The 20,113-nt window shown below is 42.1% G+C and overlaps 1 protein-coding gene across 1 annotated transcript; it reads right to left on the reverse strand.

The window, feature by feature from the left end:
- Positions 1 to 10,392: 10,392 nt before the first annotated feature.
- On the reverse strand, positions 10,393 to 18,302 carry LOC115766799 (mucin-17). The gene is made up of 3 exons (XM_030710824.1): positions 16,393 to 18,302; positions 11,156 to 16,281; positions 10,393 to 10,712 (listed from the first exon to the last, which is right to left on the reverse strand). Exons 1-3 carry the CDS (start codon positions 18,300 to 18,302, stop codon positions 10,393 to 10,395), a joined length of 7,356 nt encoding a protein of 2,451 aa, XP_030566684.1.
- Between the last annotated feature and the right edge of the window lie 1,811 nt (positions 18,303 to 20,113).

The following is a 20,113-nucleotide window of genomic DNA, read 5'->3' on the forward strand; positions in this document are numbered from 1 at the left end:
TATTAAATATTTCATTGTTCCCCATACTATGATTATAACAAATGCGAAAACCTATGGGTATGCTGCCTTCGTGGTGAATTATTTTACAATAGGGTCGGTATAAAAAATGTTTTAACAAAGTTAGTATCAAGGATCTAAATTTAATCATATGAGTTGACTGAAAAATATATATATATATCCTATAACGAGTCAAAGCCGGACAGGTCACTCTCGAGCTATAATTAATCAATCGATTAGTGGTTATAGAATTTGCGTGTGTTAAATGTTATACCTTCTCTGGCTTGTAAAGGTGCGTATGCGGCAGCAGAAATGTAGAGCCAAGATCTCGCTCTGTCATTGTGTTCGCCTCCTAAACAGATTTAAGATGTTAGCTATCATTTTATCTATAATTATATATATTATTACCTCATTTGTAATACTCTGTTCCACTTTGTCGAAACAAAGATGCATCGATTTGGTTACAGCCTGGACTGTCGTTTCATCAAATGAACGCAAATCAGCCGATCTTAAAAGAGAGTATTTCATATAGTATCCTATCATATCATCCGCCCATAAGAAAATATAATAATAATACTAGCAGGAATTTCAGAGCCTTACCCTTGCGAAAAGTTAAAATTAATTTAGAAATTAATTATATAAACGTATTTAGATGGAGGATCTTACATAGTATTCGTAGGAATATTAGACATCCAGGAGCTCATTCTGTGAATATCCCTGAAATCGATAGCATTAGATTTAGACATTTTTGGAAAATGTCGTTATAAACTTACTCGCCGGAATTTAAAATGGCTTCTAAGTTAGCTCTGGATATTTTTTGATGTGTCTGATCATTTCCATTCTCCTTCCACTCGACTGTTTGGCTTGATTGAACTGCCCGATCGCTTACAATTGCAGACACCTCGAAGCCAGCAGAGACTAGGGCGCCACTGTTTTGGGCAGTATACTCCTTGCCAAAGGGCTCAGACGCATCTGCTGCTGTTCCTTTTAGTTTGCCATCATAAAAGTGTGGCGTCCCTTTGAATAGAATAGTTTTATCGACTTTTTCCAGGGTCAACTCGTGCTGCTTAAGTGGTAAAACTGTCGGGTGATAGTATTTTGCTCGCGGAATCATCACCGTAAGTGACCGATCCGATTGTTCCGGTTCGACAGTATCGGCTGCGCAGAGGTTTGATTCCTAATTTTTAAATATAGAAAACATCCAAAAATGTTCTATACAAAATATGTCACGACTCGAAGTGGGATCGGGACAGGAATGAAGGGACGGGTAAATGATATGTGCGGTGGGCGGAAATTTCAGGACGGGATCTTATTTTCTTTCTCATGCCTATTACCTTGAACGAATATGGCCCAGAATTGTGACTAGATTCGCTATTCGAGTCATTTAAAATCACATGCTTCTCCATGCTGCCGCATTTACGTATAAGAGTTGCAGAGGACATGCCCGATTTATTGCTGGACGTTGTCAACATGCTGGGATGGTAATTGGACGCCGTTATAAATATGGGCCTTGACGTTGAACCAACCCGCACCCGGCGTCTTGTATAGATCAGCAGCACGCAGACGAGCAACACGATAAATACGGTGCCTATTGCGATGAGGCTTATTAGCAGAATCTTTAAATTTAACTGACACATGGCGCCAGCGTGCCAAGCAAAGCATTCGCAGACTGGAGTCCTATTCAACGTCGGTGTAACACAGTTGCCGTGGTAGTTGCACTTATCGCAGCCAACTATATGATCCGAGCATTGACGGCCCGGATAAATTGAGTTATCCGATGTGTCCACATAGCCGTCGAGACAGCTGCAGGTGTAGCTGCCAACCAAATTGAAGCAGTGGGCGTGAGTAGAACAATCATTGAACTCATCGTGGGCGCATTCGTCGAAATCTACATAAATAATATATTTTATTATAAATTATGAATTACGGTTTTTTATTCTTTTACACACCCGCACAGTTTCACAATCTTTCAAAAAGTGATCGCTTGCTTATTGAAAATATCTATACATTCCTTTGGTATCGATAGTACGTTTAACAGAATTACAAACCAAAGGAATGTATCGATATAACATTAAACAGAGCTCCATATGCATACTCATCGATAACATAGCTTAACCGTGGATTTGTTCAAATTTAAATTCAAATTAATCAAAGTCTTACATTACAGATATTTATTTGGAATATATTGATGAATGTGTTTTGTTGATAGTTTGAGATTCGTTAAAAGAGTCAAATAAAAATGATTGGTTTTTGGCACAAGCACCAATATTAATTTACCTTCAATTGACAGCATGTTGATATCCTCCTTGGACGTATATAACTCAGTTCCTCCAATACTGTAGTTACTCTGGCGCAGGTATTTTTTAAAAACAGTTTCTAACCGTTTTTCGTTGCTGTTCTCCGACAACTAAAATATAATTAATTTATTATATATTTATACACATATATACACATATATATATATATATAGTTTTTAATTAAACCTGTAGCAAAAAACAGCCCAACACTGCTCCATCCCTGTTGGAGTAGATTTCTTTCGATTGGACACCATAGTATACATCGCGGAAGTCGGACTGCATGACCATTCGATCGATAGCATCGAGAATTATTGAACTCAGGTGTCGATATTGGCTTGATGAATTGTTTAGAAACTCGTCGCTGAATTTGAGTAAGTAATTGCCAACTCTAGTAATTGGGATTTGCATCTCGTATGTATAGGTCGCTGTAATGTGGATACAAAAATAAATCAATATATGCATTGTAAGATTATAACCAAGAAGATAAGCAATCGAATATGAATTGGAATGTAATCTATGTGACAATATATTGTATAATAAAATAATAACACTAACCAAACAACATGTTGTTATTATTTTTATTATTGATAACTGTTTGTTTTGTCTGTAATACATATATCTATAGAAATCAAGAATCTTACGTTTGCATGGTCGATCTGGGAACATGCGTGCAAATCCCAGCCGGCATTTGCAGCGATTCACATATTCCGATATGTTGGTGCATATCTCATTTTTATTGGACTTGCAGGCCGGATTGCAGGCATCCGATGAGTTCAAGTTTGTGTATTGGGTATACTGCGTCTTCGATGGCGTGGCTATCAGGATACCACCAAGTAGTACACTGTTGGCGTTAATGGGCGGCAAAATTTCCTCGTCTCGTGCCGGGATCTCGAATGATATGCTCGAATCATAATCTAAAGGTACCTCCAAATCAATACTATTGCTACTCTGATTTCCAGTGGCCTTTGTCATTACAACCAAAATGCTGGAAATGTCGGGCTGCATCTTCATTGTCGTGGTCGTGGGCATTATTGTTGTATACGGTCTCGACTTCGCTTGAATGGAATCTGTTGTCCGATTTTTGGTTACCCTTTGAATAAGTTTTGCCTCATCCATCAAAGCTGGCGACGTTTTTGAGGTAAGTGTAATTTTCTTCATCGTGGTAGAAGATGGTTCAATTGATTTAAAAATTACGTTTTGCCTTTTTGTTAAGGTGGCGTCATCGAGCATGTCTGTTATTTGATCTTTATCAGCCTTTGGGATCCCATTACTATAAATTTCTACAATTGGAATTTGCCTTTCCGTCGCCGGTGCCGCTTCCGACGATTCCAATAAATGCAATGAACTTTGACTATTGTTATAAGTCAAATAGCCAGAAGTATTTCTGATATTCTCATTGGAATAATGGGTGCTGGTTGGCACTAGAAGAGGCTTCCTGCTCGAAATACTAATTAACTTCGAGTCGGTTGATGATTTTTTGATTGACGATTTGCGAATCGTGTTTGAAGCAGATACATTTGAAGATTCGGGAACATTTGACCTGGATATAGACGAGCTTTTTGGCCATATCGAAAGTTCTTGGGTCCTGTTGTCTTCGAAACGTACTGAATTTTTGATTATCGGCGATTCTGGACTTGGCGTAATAACTTTTATGCCCGAATTGAATTGGGTTTGGAAACTGTGGCTCACTATTTCTGTGGATTTCATATGCCTTATCGTCGATGGCGTAGAATATCTATTGGATGTCTCCTTAGCTCTTGTTGGTGATGGGGGTGGTGGAGTTGGCGGCGGCTGTAGTCCGACTACAGTTTGAGAACCATAAATCCTCGTGGAAGTGGTTGTCTTTAAATATGTGGCCAGACGAAGAGGCATCAGGCTGGTCGCCCCGAATTTAGGATATATTTTAGTTGGTTTGCCGGCATACAAATCGGAATTTTCTATAATTTGGCTTGTTGCAATTGGCCTTAAGTTAAAGCGTTCGCCATGTGCCACAAATATCATTTTTGGAATGTCGCTTTTCACTTTTGATTGAGTCGGCGGCTTGTGCTTGACAAAGGGCTTGTCCAAACGGAGGGATTGGCTGCTGTCTGGAGTGTGGACTGACAACAATGGATCCACTGTTGATTTATCTGAAGCTATATTTTTGGAACGGACGGATTGGTTGCTGTATGGAGTGTGGAGTGACAACCACGAATTCACAGTTGATTTAGCTGGAGCTATATTCTTGGAACTGGAAGACTGCAAACTAATCTCTGGTTTGGAACCCAAGAAGTTTGGATTTACGTTAGGCGATTGCGTGTCTGCGGTTGGAGAAAGGGTTTCATTTGATAAATTGTATTTAGAATTGTAGGTGGTATACTCAGCGCTTTGATCTTCACTAGACTTATCGATCACATTAATGGGAGCCTCGCCCACTAATGTGGGCCTGAGGTATACCAAATTTGGCCGTTTTTTGATTTCCGAGCTAATCAAATTTGTCGCAGCCTGATCCGAGTCGGTCGCACCCGATGTGAACGGATCGTTCCACATTATTCTTGTTTCACTGATATTCCACTTGCTTGTGTGATTTGCCAATTTGTTAGTTATTGCTGAATTAAACTGTGGGCTAGATGCCAATATTTTTGGATTCGAAAAAACGCTATTGAGCGGCTTCTTAGAACTTATAGTCTTGCTGCTATAGCTTGTATTTGGATCATGCTTTGACAAACTTTCAATATTTTTCGAAAAATTCTGATTACGCTGCTTGAATGCACTGGCTGTTTGCTTAATATTCGGACCAGCTATTCGATCTGGTTCGGGTGGGTCGAGTGGCTCGACAGCCAGCCTGTTGTTTTGCGGTGTCAGGCGTACTTCGACATGGGCTTTATTGAGTGGTATCTTTATCAATGGCATATTCGGCGGGGGAATGTGTCCTCGCACTGCCGTCGCAAGTGGAAAGTTTTCATTTTCTCTCTTAAAAGTTAGCGGTGGGACATTCATGTTAACATTATGACTGAGCACATCCGTTTTCAAATTTATGTGATGATGGGCCGAGTATGTCGGAGCTATTGAGATCTTCGGTGGCATCTGCCTATAGTAATTAGTTTCGGACATTGAATATGTTGTGACCGAAGCTAGCTGTGTGCTGAATATTTGAGGTATTTGTTTGATTTCCAAAATTTCATTATTATTCAGCTCCGAATTCAAATTAATAATAACCTGCTGTGATCCATAGATGCCATTGCCATTATTGCTCGCAATTGGATTGTTGTATAACGCTGGGAATCGATTGTGAGAGGCAGGTGGCGATTGGAAATGATATATTGAAGATGTTGTGCTGAACTCTGGATATATTTGAGAGACTTGGGCAGGTGGCCTAAGGATATTGCTATAACCGTCTCCGATTACCCTTTGCTGATTGCGATTAATTTTCGGTCTTTCGTGAACGAGTGGATGGAGACGTGGCGGGGTAAGTGAAAGTGGAATTTGCGGTGGAGGAGGTACCCAGGTTTTCTTTTTAAAGGGCGGCACATTATAATTAATTGCTGTCTTCTCCCGATATGCACTCGCAGACTCGTCAACGTGAGAAGCTGAGAATTGAGCTCCTATGCCGTTTGGCCTGCCAATGATTACATCGGCGTTGGCATTTATAATCTCTCCCGGTCGTATAGGTATTCCGTTATTAAGCAATAGGTTCTGATAGCCCAATAATAGATTTGGCTTAGGCGTAATATTGTTGTTGATGTTGTTGTTTTTCCAGATGTTATCGACTAGTGCATCGGGAAAGTCCAGCTCCGTCTCCGCTTCCGGGGGGTTGATGTGCAGACTGTGTGCCGCCAATCTGCTAAGATTAATCTCCAGTTTATTGTTGGAGCTATTAATATCCGAGTTAAAGCTGGCCAATGTATTCGGACTCGGACTCCGCTCGGCTTGCGAGTTAGCAGGCTTAAGTGGTATGTAAACGGGCTTTTCGTCTAATTGACTTTGACTGGAGATAATATTATTTGTTTGGTTTTTCCTGTCGTTTACATTAATCGAATTCGGTTTTGCTTGAGTTGGCTTATTCACGATTTTCTTCTGCAACAGTTCAGCCATTACATCAAAGACTGGTCGAAATCTTTGTAGATTCAAGGATCCAATTAATTGTTCGACGGTCGGCGATGAAGGAGGCCTAAGATATATATCATTGTTTTCGGATTCTGACGGATTTTGATCCTCTGTATCTGAGTCATGCTGTAAATCTAATTCGCTTTGATTTTTCGTTTTTTCTATTCTAATATTACTTTGTATTGTACTTGTTTTAATGGCTAATTTTGTCTTTTGTCTAATGTTGTCTGGACTGGCACTTGATGACTTATCGACAAACCCTTGAACCTGGGATACGGACATTGCAGTTAGTCCGTCTTTTAGCATATTCACTGCAGTTACCTGCAGGGTTTCCCCACTTAACAAGGTAGCCAGAGTTACCAGAACCTTTCGATTGTTTTTGGCCTTTTTCTGCATTAGCTCCGTAGAGAACTTGGACAGAAGCTCCGGTCCCAATAGTGAACCCGGCACAATGTCCGTCATAACATTTACGATCACCTTAGTTTGGAAGCTACTCAAATTATCATTTTCCTCCTTAGACGACGGATGTGTAGCTGTTGCTAGATAGCTAACCGTAGTCAAATACGTTTTCGTTGCATAGATCTGAACATCTATCGAACTTGTCGGATCGAACTTGTTGTCACTCAAGGCATAGATCGAAGGATGAAGCCTTGCTGCACCGCGGGCGGGAATTGATTCCGTGACAACGATTTGAGTCAAAATATTTTCATCGGTTACAACTTTTGTCGACTCCGAACCATCTTGTATTGTTTTCGTTATGACAAGCGGAGTGTAATATGTGTTTGTGTCCAGCATGGGGGTTGCATCCTCTGAAGGTTGTAAATATGATATGTAATCCTCCGGTCCAGTGACTGTGTTAATTACCGTGTAGCTCGATGTGATGACCAAATCGTTGCCTTTGAGCGTGTTATAGTAGTGGTAGGTAGTTGGAAATATGCCTACCGCCAGCTCGAGCGTCTATAAATATTACAAGTATATAAATTATAATTATATATATATGCTTCTTCTTACTCCTGAACCCATTGAACCCCAAAAATACCCATTCTCCTTTACCTTATGCAGAACAAACCATGTAAGAGGTTCTAGTCGGGAGCTCCCGACTAGGGGATAGAAGCTATATGTCAAGTTTGGTGACTATAGCTCTTAATTTTTACCAAAATTGCCAAAAAAAAAAGGATATCGATATCGACTTTTATCGATTGCTTGGAAACGGAGAAAGTTATCGATTATCGGAAACAAACTCGATCTGCGCGGGAACTAAGAGCATATACATTTTATGTATCTAGCTCTTATAGGTTCTGAGATCCTTGCGTTCATACATACGGACGGACAGACAGACGGACATGGCTAGATCGACTCGGCTATTGGTGCTGATCAAGAATATATGTATTTTATGGGGTCAGAGATGCTTCTTCTGCCTGTTACATACATTTGGATTTTGCACAAATACAATATACCCTTATACCCATTTTTAATGGGTTCAGGGTATAAATAGGGCGATTTTCAAATATCGAGAGATTTCAAATATTTAAGCTTTCTATAAAACTGTTTCCCCTTAAAAATTAAAAAAAAAAAAAAAAACGGCACGCCGAAGATTTAATATCCTTGCTGACCCAACCTTTTCATTTTGCATAAATGTAGAGAACATACTGAAACTTACAAATGGTGAGTTTGGTCAAGATATCATGAAAAACCAAAAAGTTGTCCATACAACAACTTAATTTTTCAATCGTTTCTTAGCCACAATTTATGCCCTTCAAATTGCATTTGGATCGGACAATAAGAACCGAAACAGCGCATTAAGCGGCATGCATAGGGCATCCTAGTCCAAACAAATATGCTTACATTTGAAAGAGTGACCCCTAGCGGCAATTGGGTGCTGGCTCGCAAGAAGTTGCGCTCCTCCGTGTGTCGGTTAGAGACAACCTTCTCTCGGCTCTCCACCGTGGTGCTTCCTTTGTTGAGGTAGGTTGTGTGGTATGTGTAGGTCGTCAGGCAGGTCTTCGTAATAAATTGGTTTTCATCTGTGGGAATTGTGAAATTCTCCTGAAATAAAAAGATGGAGATGTTAAGAGATTACATATGATAATTATAGGCATACGATTACCTGTCTGCTGGTGGGCAATGCCAGAATCATGTGATTCTTCAGTGTGCTGGGGGCAAGGGTGACTGGCTTCAGTTGGACTTGTCTCGAGGAGGATACGGTGTCGAATCCGTGAACCGTATCAACATGCTTGACCTTGTCGCTGGCAATTATTAGCTCTACTCCGTTTGACATAACATGCGTCGCCAGATTGAATCTAGCCTCATCCAAGCTTCTGTCCGACATGTCGTCAAAATTGACCCCAACCAGCAAATGGTTGGTGTCAGCTAGCATGCGGATATTCTGAAGGCGGGACATTGTGTCAGTTGATTCACTTTTAGTGCTATGTGTTGTATAGTGTTTAACGTGTCTCTTATTGTAGCCTGCATCAATTACAAGAATTTTATGTGGACATTTAGTGGACATTTATGCGCACAACTATAAAAGAGGCAGCCTTTTTACAAATGTATCAATTATGCGCATATTTACATGACTTCTCTTCACAGATTTAAAAATAATCAATAATAATCAAGTGCAATAATGGGAAAATAGGCCATTTCCTTGCCTTGTGGCTACAGTTTTAGAGTCACGGACAAAATAATCGAGAATAAAATAATCGTAATCCACGTTTTTGAGGGAAAAAAAAATTGAATTGTTTTTTTTTTTTTTAAAGGTTTTAATGTAATCCAAGCAAATTGGTTATTCGATTTGGAATGCCGTCAAAATAGATGGCAAGTATAATTAAACAATTTCTGTCCAAACAATTTATATTTTTCGCAGGTTGTACTATAACGAGAAAAGATATAGATATAATACCTGCATGTAGGAAAGAGTTTTGTTTGGCTAAAAAAAGGACAGAGAACCATTGTTAAATCCGTTTGGCTCGTCGTCTTAGTTATAAATATTCAATTCGATTTGTTGAGTTTGTGTCGGATCGTAGCTCCTCTATTCGGAGAAATCCAAGGCAAATGAAGTTTTAAGCAACAGGTATATGGTATAATAGAATGTTGTCAAAATTAATCAATTTATTTTTAGAAAATATGTAGATATGTATATATAATTGCAAACACAAGATAAACTTGCATGCTTATCATTAATTTATGTTTTAAGATTAAGTAACATTCTTAACATAAAATTCACATATGTACAAACATACGTACATCAAAAAAATTACAGTATTAACAAACCCATTTTATACATAATTAAATAAGAAATTTGTAGATTATTTTGTATTAATTGCCCGATATAGACTGAAAGTTAACAAACAAAAGTAATTAACTTAAAATGTACAATTTAGATTCAATTCAGTTAACGTGTCCTTATATGCATAGCTATTATAATTATGTACATTTATTGACATATGGTATATTTTGAAGGCGTCAATATACATATACTAGTTATCGGGCGTGAAGGATAAATAAACTTAAGATCTGAAGTTAACAAAGAAGACTATATAAATGTATATACATGCGTATATAATGTGTATGTGTGTGTGATACATCCAGATACATCAAAATACATACATATGTATGATGTAAATATTAACTTTCTTTGAGCCAAGGACCGTCAATGTTTGACCTTTATTGAATTACTTTTTTTATTGTTTAAAATTGATTAGTTGCATATCAATTATGAGCTTAAATTTGCAGAGTTTAAATATATGTTATTTTTAAAACAATTCAATAAAGTTGTTATTTAAATTTAATAAATTGTTAATAAAAGATTAAAATTAAAAGTTGAGCTAAATAAGTTTATTACGTTTTCTAAGAAGCTTCGCCCAAAATATATATTATTATATATTGGCAGAAAGCACGTTTCCTTAGAAATATTTTTTTATATTGGATTATTCAGTTTCAAGTCTGGGTCCCTGCTTCCACGTAACTCTACTGAAATAATTTAGGTCAGATCTCAAGGTTGTTTATCATTTAGTTAAGTACGCGTAATCGTCAGTGTCGCGGGCAGAGTTCGGGTATGCACTCGGGTGAATGATGAGATGGATTCCAGAAGCTCGGTTTGGTCATTGTGCACCCGCTCCACGACATATGTGTAGGTTCGTGTGAATAGTTCAGTACTTGTTGTGGTAATCAGTAGTCGGGTCTTGGTAACCAGTTCGGAAATAGATAATTGATGGTTTTTATTGCTAAGTTGCTTTAGCTTACGCCTTCTGGGTCGCTTGGTGGCGTCGTTCATTGAAGTTAACGTCGACTTTGACATGGATAGTGTTGGCAAACGATCCGTTTGAAATGTGGCTGAGTTTAACGTTAACTTTGACATGGTTAGTGTTGGGTAACGTTCCGTTTTAGATTTATATTCTGTATGGTTTCTACTTTTTGTAAGTCTATGCTGGAAAACTACAACACGAAGTTTCTTTGGCTGCGTGGTCTGCGACTCGGAACTGCCTTTCGAATCGACTTCGCTACGATTGTTGTTGTTTTTGACTAGTGTTTGGAGTACCGATTTGTGGGGCTTGCGTTGCACAAGGACCTTACGCAGTCGGGGCCGGGTCGGAGAGCCAATGACCTCTCGCTTGGAAATCCGACTTGTATTTCTTTGAGGATATTGTGTAAACAAATGTGTAGTATTTGTGACCTGCAACTGAAGTGGGAACAACTCAGCGAGGTCATTTATGCTAAAAAATATATAGATTGATTGATATTCTTATTGCTGCTCGACAAGGGGGCTTCCTTCGTACTCGATGAGGGTGGTTGAGCCTGCTTCGTTGCCTTGGCATACCACAGATCGACATCGCCAATGATGCTCTCCAGAGAAGCCGTATGGTCTCTCCATGCACAATCCTCACAATCCTCATACAAATCGGAGCTAATCAAATTCTTTGCCAACTGTTCTTGAGGTCGTAAATACGATAGCACCCGTTCGCTTTCCCCAAACTCATACTCATCCTCCGGAATATATAGTGCAGCCGTCTGGGCGTGTCTCTTGTGCAAGCTGGAGGGCGCTAGGTGATCATGGCTATTGTGCACTGTGGACAGAATGGTGCTGAACTCACCTGGCCTGCGGCCAGAGACATAGAGTGTAACCACGCTACTTTCCTCCTCCTCTCCCGATCCTCCTCTGGGCAACTGTTGCTTGTTGCGCTTGTGCCCCTTGTTTGATTTTCTTGGCTTTTTGCGGCTCTTGCCGGAATGTACGTGATGATCATCATGGCCAATGGCTGGCTTTATGATATCATCGATATTATCGTCGGCATCGAATCGTGTTCCCTCCTCCAGATCCTGCAGGTTCTCACTCAAAAGTATTTGCGGCGACGTCGTCTGCATTATCTGTGCCGGCAGCTGTAGCTGCAATTGTTGCTGCTGTTGCTGTTGTTGAAGTAGCAACTGTTGTAGAAGAAGGCTGTTCACCTGAGCCACCTGTCCGGATGGCTGCAGTTGCTGTTGTTGCGTCTGCGGGCTCGGTGTATTTATGATTGTGTCAACGCTATATTCTGTGGCTGTTATTGTCTGTGCCGTCGTATCAAAGACGGTTGTTAAAATCTTCTTGCCTTGGAAAGTGATCGGCACAATTGTGGACTTGCCGTCGTATATGGTGGTTACATAGGTCGACGTATGGGTGCGATATTCCGTAACTGGCAACGATGGCTCCACTACCGCTGAGCCCGTGCCCGTGCCCAAGCCTAGAGCCTGCGGCTGGCCAAGTGCGCCTAGAAGAGGATTGCTTGGCAAGTTGATATTGCCCAATAACAGCTGCGACAGCAAAATATTCGCAAGCGGCGCATTTGCCGCTATCTGCGGCTGCAGTGTGGACACCACGTTCTCCACCGAGTACACGGTCGAGGGTAGAACGTGCGAGAAGGATGTCTTCCTGCCGCGAATTGTGGTTGGCGTAAATGTGACAGTCGATGTCAGGGAGTCCTGCAGCAGATATCGTGTTAGCTCCGTGGCACCGGCTGCATTCACGCTGGAATCCTCACGGGTTAGGAACAGCGACGTTTGCCCGTTGTTGCCCAGACTTTGGGTGTACTGATGCGGTCCTAGTACCTCGATGCTTGTCTTGGCTGTAACAATGTTTTTGTATTCGGTCACCTGACCGTTTACAACGGGCACCGTCACCTCCGCCGGTATCAGATGCGTAACCGTGATTGTCACCGATCCCAGTTCCGGGGGCGGCGTCTCTAAGCTGTACTCGTTGCGATTCCTGCCTCGCATGGTGCCTCGACCCCTTGTCGCAGCGTTTGCATTGCCATTCCGTGAGCGCGAATTGCTGGATGCACGAAGTCCGGAGCTCTCCGCATTGTTATTGTTATTATGATTGCTATAGTTCTTTAGTCGGCGGGAATTGGAAGAAGCGGAGCTGGAAACTGTCGGATTGCGTCGTATGGCCGGCTGTTGCTGGCGCCGAAAATTCGAGGAACTTCCACCCGGCCGGCTAATGCTCTTTGATGTGGTATCCTTCTCTCTGAGCGTAAACTGTGTACGTGGCGATGTGGGTCTCGTGGGACGAATAGATCGATGGCTTGTTGTGGGCGGCGCGTTTGTACTTGATTGCTTGGCCTGGTATCTGGAGCCAAAGCGGGAATTGATTTTGGCGCGTGCTGGACTTTGCGAAGTTTCCGGCAGTTCTTCGGGTATGGGCTCCTCGGTTGTCACGGTTTTCGGACGACGAAATCGGAAGCGACTTCTGTTTAGGGTATCTGCCTGGCGCCGTTTACGCGATAGAATTGTTGGCTTTGTTTTGGAGCTGCGACGGCGTCTGGCCTCGTTCTCCACATCATCTCCATCTCCGTCGGCCTGCTCTCCGTCCTCATCATCATCGTATTCGGATTCGTTATCAGCATCATTTGTTTCACTATTGTCTACTGGCACTGGTTCCTTTTTCTGCTGGAACAGTCCACGTGGCGGAAAGAGATTACTTTGGGGCCTAGCTCGTGCCTGAAGACTGGATATGGTAGGTCGCTGGAAGCTACGAGGACGTGGCCTAGCCGTTGTCGTTGTCGTGGTTGTGGTAGTCGTTGATTTGGCTCGCCCCGACAACGGATTCCTTCTGGGCGAAATGGTAGCCGGACTGGCATTGGGACGTGTAGCGGGCGTGAAGCCGCTGGGTCGATTGAGAGGTCGACGGAAGCGCAACAATGGATTCTGACTACGTCTGGAATTCTGAGCTGCTTTCTCATCTTCTTCATTGGCCTGTGTCTGCTCCTCCGTGGAACTCTCCTCGTCGGCATCGATGCCATCTGAACTGCCCTGCTTTAGAGCCAACGTTGACGCCATGGATTGGCCGTTCAGTGAGGTTGGCTTAATGCGTTGCTTGGAGTTGGCAACATTCAGGGCTGATGTACGAAAATTGGGACTGCTGGACGGGCGATATGAAGCATTTATACTAACACGCCTCGAGCTAGATATCGGGGCAGCACGTGATGAGGACGCAAAACGGTTTCTGGACGGAGCGAATCCTGGGCTCGCTTGTTGTATGCTTCCCGCACTCTGGCTAACTCCGGAGCCGGTCGACGGTTTTGTTGGGCGTCCGAATAGGCGTCTTGACGATGTTGATGATGCCGGACCATTGTCAAGCGGATTGTTTGGGACATTGGAAATAGCACCCCTTCGAGATGAACTATATCTGCCCACGGATTTGAGAGCTGGAGTTGCTGTTATTGTTGGTGTTATGTCGGATCTTGTTATAATTGTTGCACTGCTTGGACTCAGAGTTTTGTGCTTTGGCGCAAATGTCGGCCTATTACGCGAGGCGAACGGTCTTATCACGGGCGCAAATGTTCGCTTCTTTGACTGAAACGCTAGTCGAGCGTTATCAGCATCCTCCGAATCATGCTCCTCCTCTTGATTTGGGTCTTCGGTAACACCTTCGCCATCGATGCTGCCCTCCACTAAAGCTACAGACTGCAGGAGGCTGACGCTCTGCGTGCTGCTGATCATCATCTCCTCAACTGTTGCACTTGGTACCACGCTGGCAGCTGTTATGGTCTTCTCGAAAATGAAACTGGATGTGCTCTCGATAATCTGCGCATAGCGACTGTCTATGATGGTGCCAATAACCTTGGACTGATACAGGGTCGTGGTACTATTTCCGATTCGCGTTCCCTCGATTAGTCGAACCAATCCAGTTTTATATTGGCGAGCAGAAGCTGAGCTCTGATCTGTCGTCCCTTCGCTTGCCAGCGCCGTGGCCATATTCATTTTCTTCTCCTCGTCGATAGACAAGCTGGATGTGCTGCTGGTTACCTCAATGGCTTTACCCTCAGCGTCGACCGTTGATTGGATTTGAGTTGTAAAGTACAAGGTGCTCACACCTTCTGCATCGATTATATGCTTATAATCATAAAATATCAAGTCATTCTTTTTGCTATCCTGTGTTTCCGTGATCTCTGAGACGCTGCTTGCAATAGATATTGGTGTTGTCGGTTCAATATTTAGCGCAGAAGTTGCAATTGGATCGCTTTTAGGTGTTACCACATTTGTGATTGTCTCAAAACGAGAATCTGTCACAGTTTTATTAGCTTTATATGAGGTAGTATAATACGTATATGTGGTATAGAAGGTTGTCAGCTCTGATACATCAGTTTCACTTGTGCTAATCGCTTTATCTGAGCCAACACTTGTCTGTGATATTGAACTTGAGTCCGAAATTGAGTTTGAGCTGGAATCAGAACCAAGGGCTACACGATTTGACGGCTCGATCACATTCGATATGGTTTCCTCTCTGCTAATTGTGGTGATCTCTCCGTCCTTAGCCAATTTGGTCCAATACGTGAATGTGGTAAAATATGTGATCGGCAGCGTGGCTTCCTCATGGCTCAAAACCTTTGTTGGCTGCAAGGTTTCTGTGGCGATATTGGTAACAGTTTCGAGTCGACTCACAACGTTCGTGCTATCCGACACATACATTGTTGTGTAGAAGGTAAAGGTTGTAAAACTGGTCTGAAGGAGCAGCGTTGCGGATGGCAGGATCTCTTCAGTATTGCTCTCGGAACTTACCTGATCGTCAGCCCCGATTTTGCCGCCAATAACTTGTTGCTCGCCATTGGAACTACTCGATCGGACATCGGTTACGAGTGTAACATGTTTTTCTCCATCCTCTTCCTCGTTATTAAGATTAAGTTGTTTGGAAACAAGGTTTGCCGAACTAAATGTGGTTTCCGACACGGACAGGGATATGGCTGGAGACGTTGTAGATGCCAGTATGCCAGTATCGTTGGGTATCGATTTTTTGGGCACACCAAGTTCGGTAATGTAATTTGTAAAGACCTCAGTCCGTGACATTATCTCCGTTTCGCTCTCAGCGAAAATTGTCGTGTAATATGTGTAGGTTGTAAAGAATGTTTTTGTATACTTCGTATCATCAAGGTAACTGGTTTGTTGATTGGAATCCCTTGAGAAGGGCTCATCGTTGGCACTTGCATACAATAAGCTCTCCAGTTCATCGGGAATCATGTATTTCGAGGGTATCGTCTTTGCCGTAGCTGTGTTCTGTGCGTCCACGTTTTGAGTTTGAGTGGCGGAGATTTCATTATCAACGATATCAGTTGATTTCGTGTTCAGATCTTTATCGGCATCGAGTGTAGAGGTAACCACATTGGTAACAACTTCCGTATGGCTAGAGACAGTTGTGGATGGGCCTTGGAAAAAGGTCGTCAGATACGTGTAGGTTGTGTATAGGGTTTTGTATATAAGATCTACTTCGTCCGAGCCGCTATCATTATCATAATCCTCATTATCATTATCATTATCAATTAGATGAGTATTGTCAGACTCGGTAACATAATCATCATCAATAACCGCTTCCGCCGTCTCCGTCTCTGGCTCCATCTCCGCCTCTGTTGAGCTTTCCTCTTTCACTGTGACAACACCCTCGGTCTGTGTCTCCACTGTGGTTGGTTCTTCTTGGACTGGTGCCACAGTTGTTATAGGCAGCGAAGTCGACGAATCTGGCACAACTGACGTCTGTGTGGGCCTCTCCAGTTGTGGGGATTCAATTACCTGTGTTGCCTCTATGCAGTAATATTTAGTTGTCTCCTTAATGTCAAATGGAATATGCGCTTGACCCTGTACTACTTGCGTGCTTAAAATCGTGTTCGTCTTTGGAATTTGCGTCAAGAACACTTGTGACTTGATTTGTGCGCACTTTCCTTCATCTGGGCCACTTATTTCCCTAATTATCGGTGTAGGTGACGGCGGAGGAGGTGCAGGATCTGTTGTATCTTCGGTCGGCTGTGACCTGTGGGTGGTAGGGTTTTCTTCAGCCTCTGAGCTCGTTGTTGTCGACACTTCTTCTTCCGACTCATCGGTACTTGTATATGAAGTCGTATCCTTCTCCTCTAATGTGGCTGTTGTTTTGGCAATGATGTCTGCTGTCGCTGTCGCTGCCATGGACTGAATAGTTAACACAGAAGTGGGCTCTACAAAATTAGCAAAGGGATCATCGTCAATGAATATCGTTGTTGCTCCTCCGTGCACCTGAAGACTTGATTCATCCGGTTGGACGCTTGGCAGAAGGGTCTCATCGGGTTGGACGCTTGGAAGTTGGGTCTGTTTCACTGTTTCGATAGATACGGATACGAATGAGGGAGAAGGAGAAGGAGAAGCCGCTGCTTGAGCTTTGGCCAGAGACGCGTAGATTTCCAGAATTTCTTGGTCCGTTGGCAATGAAAACATTGGCTTTACATCGCTCGATTCGATAACCTTCTCGTTTGCTGTCAAATCAAGAGTAGGTGTTGCAGTTGAAAACTGTCCAATTTCAGACATTAACTCTGAAGTCGACGGCGATATGCTGCTCTCCGTTGACTTTGTCTCCGTGGCGTCCACAAAAACAGCCCACGGATTTATGGTTGTACTGGAAGTTTTGATGTCTGCCGTCTTTGAGGCAAGAAGGTTTTCTGTGCTTACGACCTGCGGTTGAATCTCGCTGGTTCTAAGTGTAGCCATGCCCTTGATGGATGTGACGTGGCCCACAATGGAGCTGGGCTGGGCAGTGCTCGGTAGGAAAACAATTAAACTATCACCCACGAGTGTTGTGAATTCTGCAAATCCATAGTAGGTAACAGTTGACGGAACACTCGTTGTCACATTAGGTGGGGCACGTTCAGCTTGGAGGTTCGATTGGGAGTTCAAGGATGTTTTGTCATTTTTCCTATCCTGCATTAGATCTTGATAGTAAACCTTTGCGGAGCGTCCTTCTTCTATCTGAGCAGACAATTCGCCATCAGATTGTGATTTTAATTTACCTTCGATTGTCTGATATGCACTTGGCTCAAAATGATTCTTGACCGTAAACGTTGGCAAATCGCCGATTGGCAAAACTTTATGCGCAGCCACTTTCCGGGCATTGTCATCCGTACGTCCGAAGTTGGCCACAAGCTGCACTTCCACAATTTTCTCTGGCTCCGTCGAGGCAAAGGCGGAAGCAGCGGAAGCTTCCATCAATTGTCTGGCGTGCCCAAGCTTAATATAATCCGTATTGCCAACAAATTGATGATCTAACCTATCGTCGATTTCCCGCCAATCCGGCGATTCGGCATCGAGCAGATCATTGTGGCTTTGCAGGTAGGAGCTAGTTTGGGAAACACCTTCACCCACCCAACTAGTGACGACAGATGGCGACATCTGACCATTTTCGAAGAGCACCCGCGAGCTCTTCTTCAGGTACTGGGCATATAGACGACCATTGTTTAGGGTGGTGCCCACGACCTGGGTCGCATATTCGGTTGTGACGCCCTCTTGGATAAAGGTGCGTGCGGTTGAGGTCAGGAGACCGACTTCTGGACGAACCGACAGAAATCGGCCGTGACTGTCACCTAGGCGTCCGCCTCCGTCGTTATTTACCAATAATACAGTGGTTAAATCTAATACGATGTCAATCACACACATACACACACACAGACGGTGATTGAAAGAGAATTAGACACAGAGGATATAATGTTGAAAGGGATAAATTGTTACAAATATTTACAAAGTAAAGGTAATATACACATAAATAATAAAAAGAATAATAAGATAATAAATCAACATGTCCAGAATGTACAGCAGAGAGAGATGGTGAAATCATTTACATAAAAAGAAATAAAGAAAAGGTGACATAAAAGAAGTAAGTACGTAAAACATTTTAGCACTATTTGCCTGTCAAACCTGTTCCGATTAATGTATATACCAATATATATATACATTTATAGCTGGAGGCATAGATTACAATGCAGTTTTTGGTCATACAGTGTATAAAAATTCGGAATAGGCTTGAATGTTTCGGCTATTAACTTAGTAACAGTGCATAGGAAATGTATTTGTGCAGTTTTAGATATCTATATATATATTTATATAGTATATTTATTATTATTTATATTGTCGCCCATTTCCCACCCGAGAAAAATGTACATCTACCCACATAATTCTCTCTCTGAACTGCCCTAGTTATATTTTGCAAAGATATTTGGAAAATCATCTTTGAAATTTTACGAATTAAGAAGCAAATATTCAAATTATAAATATTCAAATTATAAAACTTAAAACCGAAAAATAAAAGGTTTGATTTTGTGAAAAGTGTGGAAAAAGTTTTGAAATTAATTTTCAAAAAGATCCTTGGAAATGTATTTAATCCCGAAACTTAATCCACTGTGAGTTGAATCTTAGGAAAAGTGTGAAACGCATCTCAATTGATTTTTAGCAAAGATCTTTAAAAATGAATTGAATAAATTTTCCACAATCCCGTCTTACAGTGCCCCTTCCACTCCTTCCTCAGTCAGTCAGTCAATCGTTAATCAGTTGGGTCAAGCAATTTACATAGAATTATTGATATTAACAAAATCCCGTCTTTAAGTGCCCCTTCCTCGCCTTCCTTTAGCTCTTTTCGTTTGGGATGTCCGTTGATTACCAATCAGTCAGTCAGTCAATCAGTCTTGTCGAGCAATTTACATAGGCTTATTGATATTATTAACACTGAAGTCATCTCTGGAAAATGAAGTACATATGCTGCTTACCATCTGCACCTGTCGCACGTAAGATGGGCGTTGGTTTAACAATGTACGGCTCATCTGAAAATACGATAATAATAATTAGCAAAAGCATAAGAGCTCGATGAATAAATTGGTTTTCTTAAATAGTTAAGACAACCCGCGAACTATTTACATATATGTACATACGAAATCGAAGTTTACCAAGTAAAGCGAAAGCGCTTTTCTCCCCTGCACCCCGACCCGGACCCGGAGCCGGACCAGGGCAACAATTGTTAACTTGGAACTAGTTTGGGTGAAATGCCGAACCTTGAATTGTTGAATTTCCCCCAAGCCAACAAGCATAGGTATAAATGATTTCATTTGGAACCATCGTCGTCTTTGTCTTCGGCTGCTGCGCCTGCTGCTGATCAATAAAAAGAAAGTGGGCAACGCACCACAGAGGTTGATTTCATGAACATGTTGCCCGATGAGGCGGCACCTGCATATTTGCCAAAGTTTTCTCTAGTCGGGATTGCCCGACTAGGGGATACCCTAAGTCCTCATATTTGCTTGAGCAGTTATGTATAGAAAGAAAAAACAATTTTTATATGCCATCTTTCAATGATATCATATGTAGTTTTTGGTCAGAGACTTAAGTAATAATAATTTCGGCAAACGAACAACATATATTGTCATATTTATAACTATTATCGTTTATAAAATACCAAATACGCAAGATTCTTAAGAACGATA

Source organism: Drosophila novamexicana, unplaced genomic scaffold (assembly GCF_003285875.2).
Source record: "Drosophila novamexicana strain 15010-1031.04,08,12 unplaced genomic scaffold, DnovRS2.1 tig00001222-arrow-arrow-pilon, whole genome shotgun sequence".
In the NCBI taxonomy this organism is placed as follows: Eukaryota; Metazoa; Arthropoda; class Insecta; order Diptera; family Drosophilidae; genus Drosophila; species Drosophila novamexicana.

Bases quoted from the DNA above. Each gene is read 5' to 3' on its own strand.
- LOC115766799 (XM_030710824.1), bottom strand. From the start codon at position 18,302: ATGTGTGTGATTGACATCGTATTAGATTTAACCACTGTATTATTGGTA. The intron at 16,282-16,392 runs GAGGCCCACACA...GACCGAGGGTGT, and splicing joins ATTGAATCCCCACAACTGGA to TGTCACAGTGAAAGAGGAAA. The intron at 10,713-11,155 runs GTACGAAGGAAG...CGTTAAACTCAG, and splicing joins GGCTCAACCACCCTCATCGA to CCACATTTCAAACGGATCGT.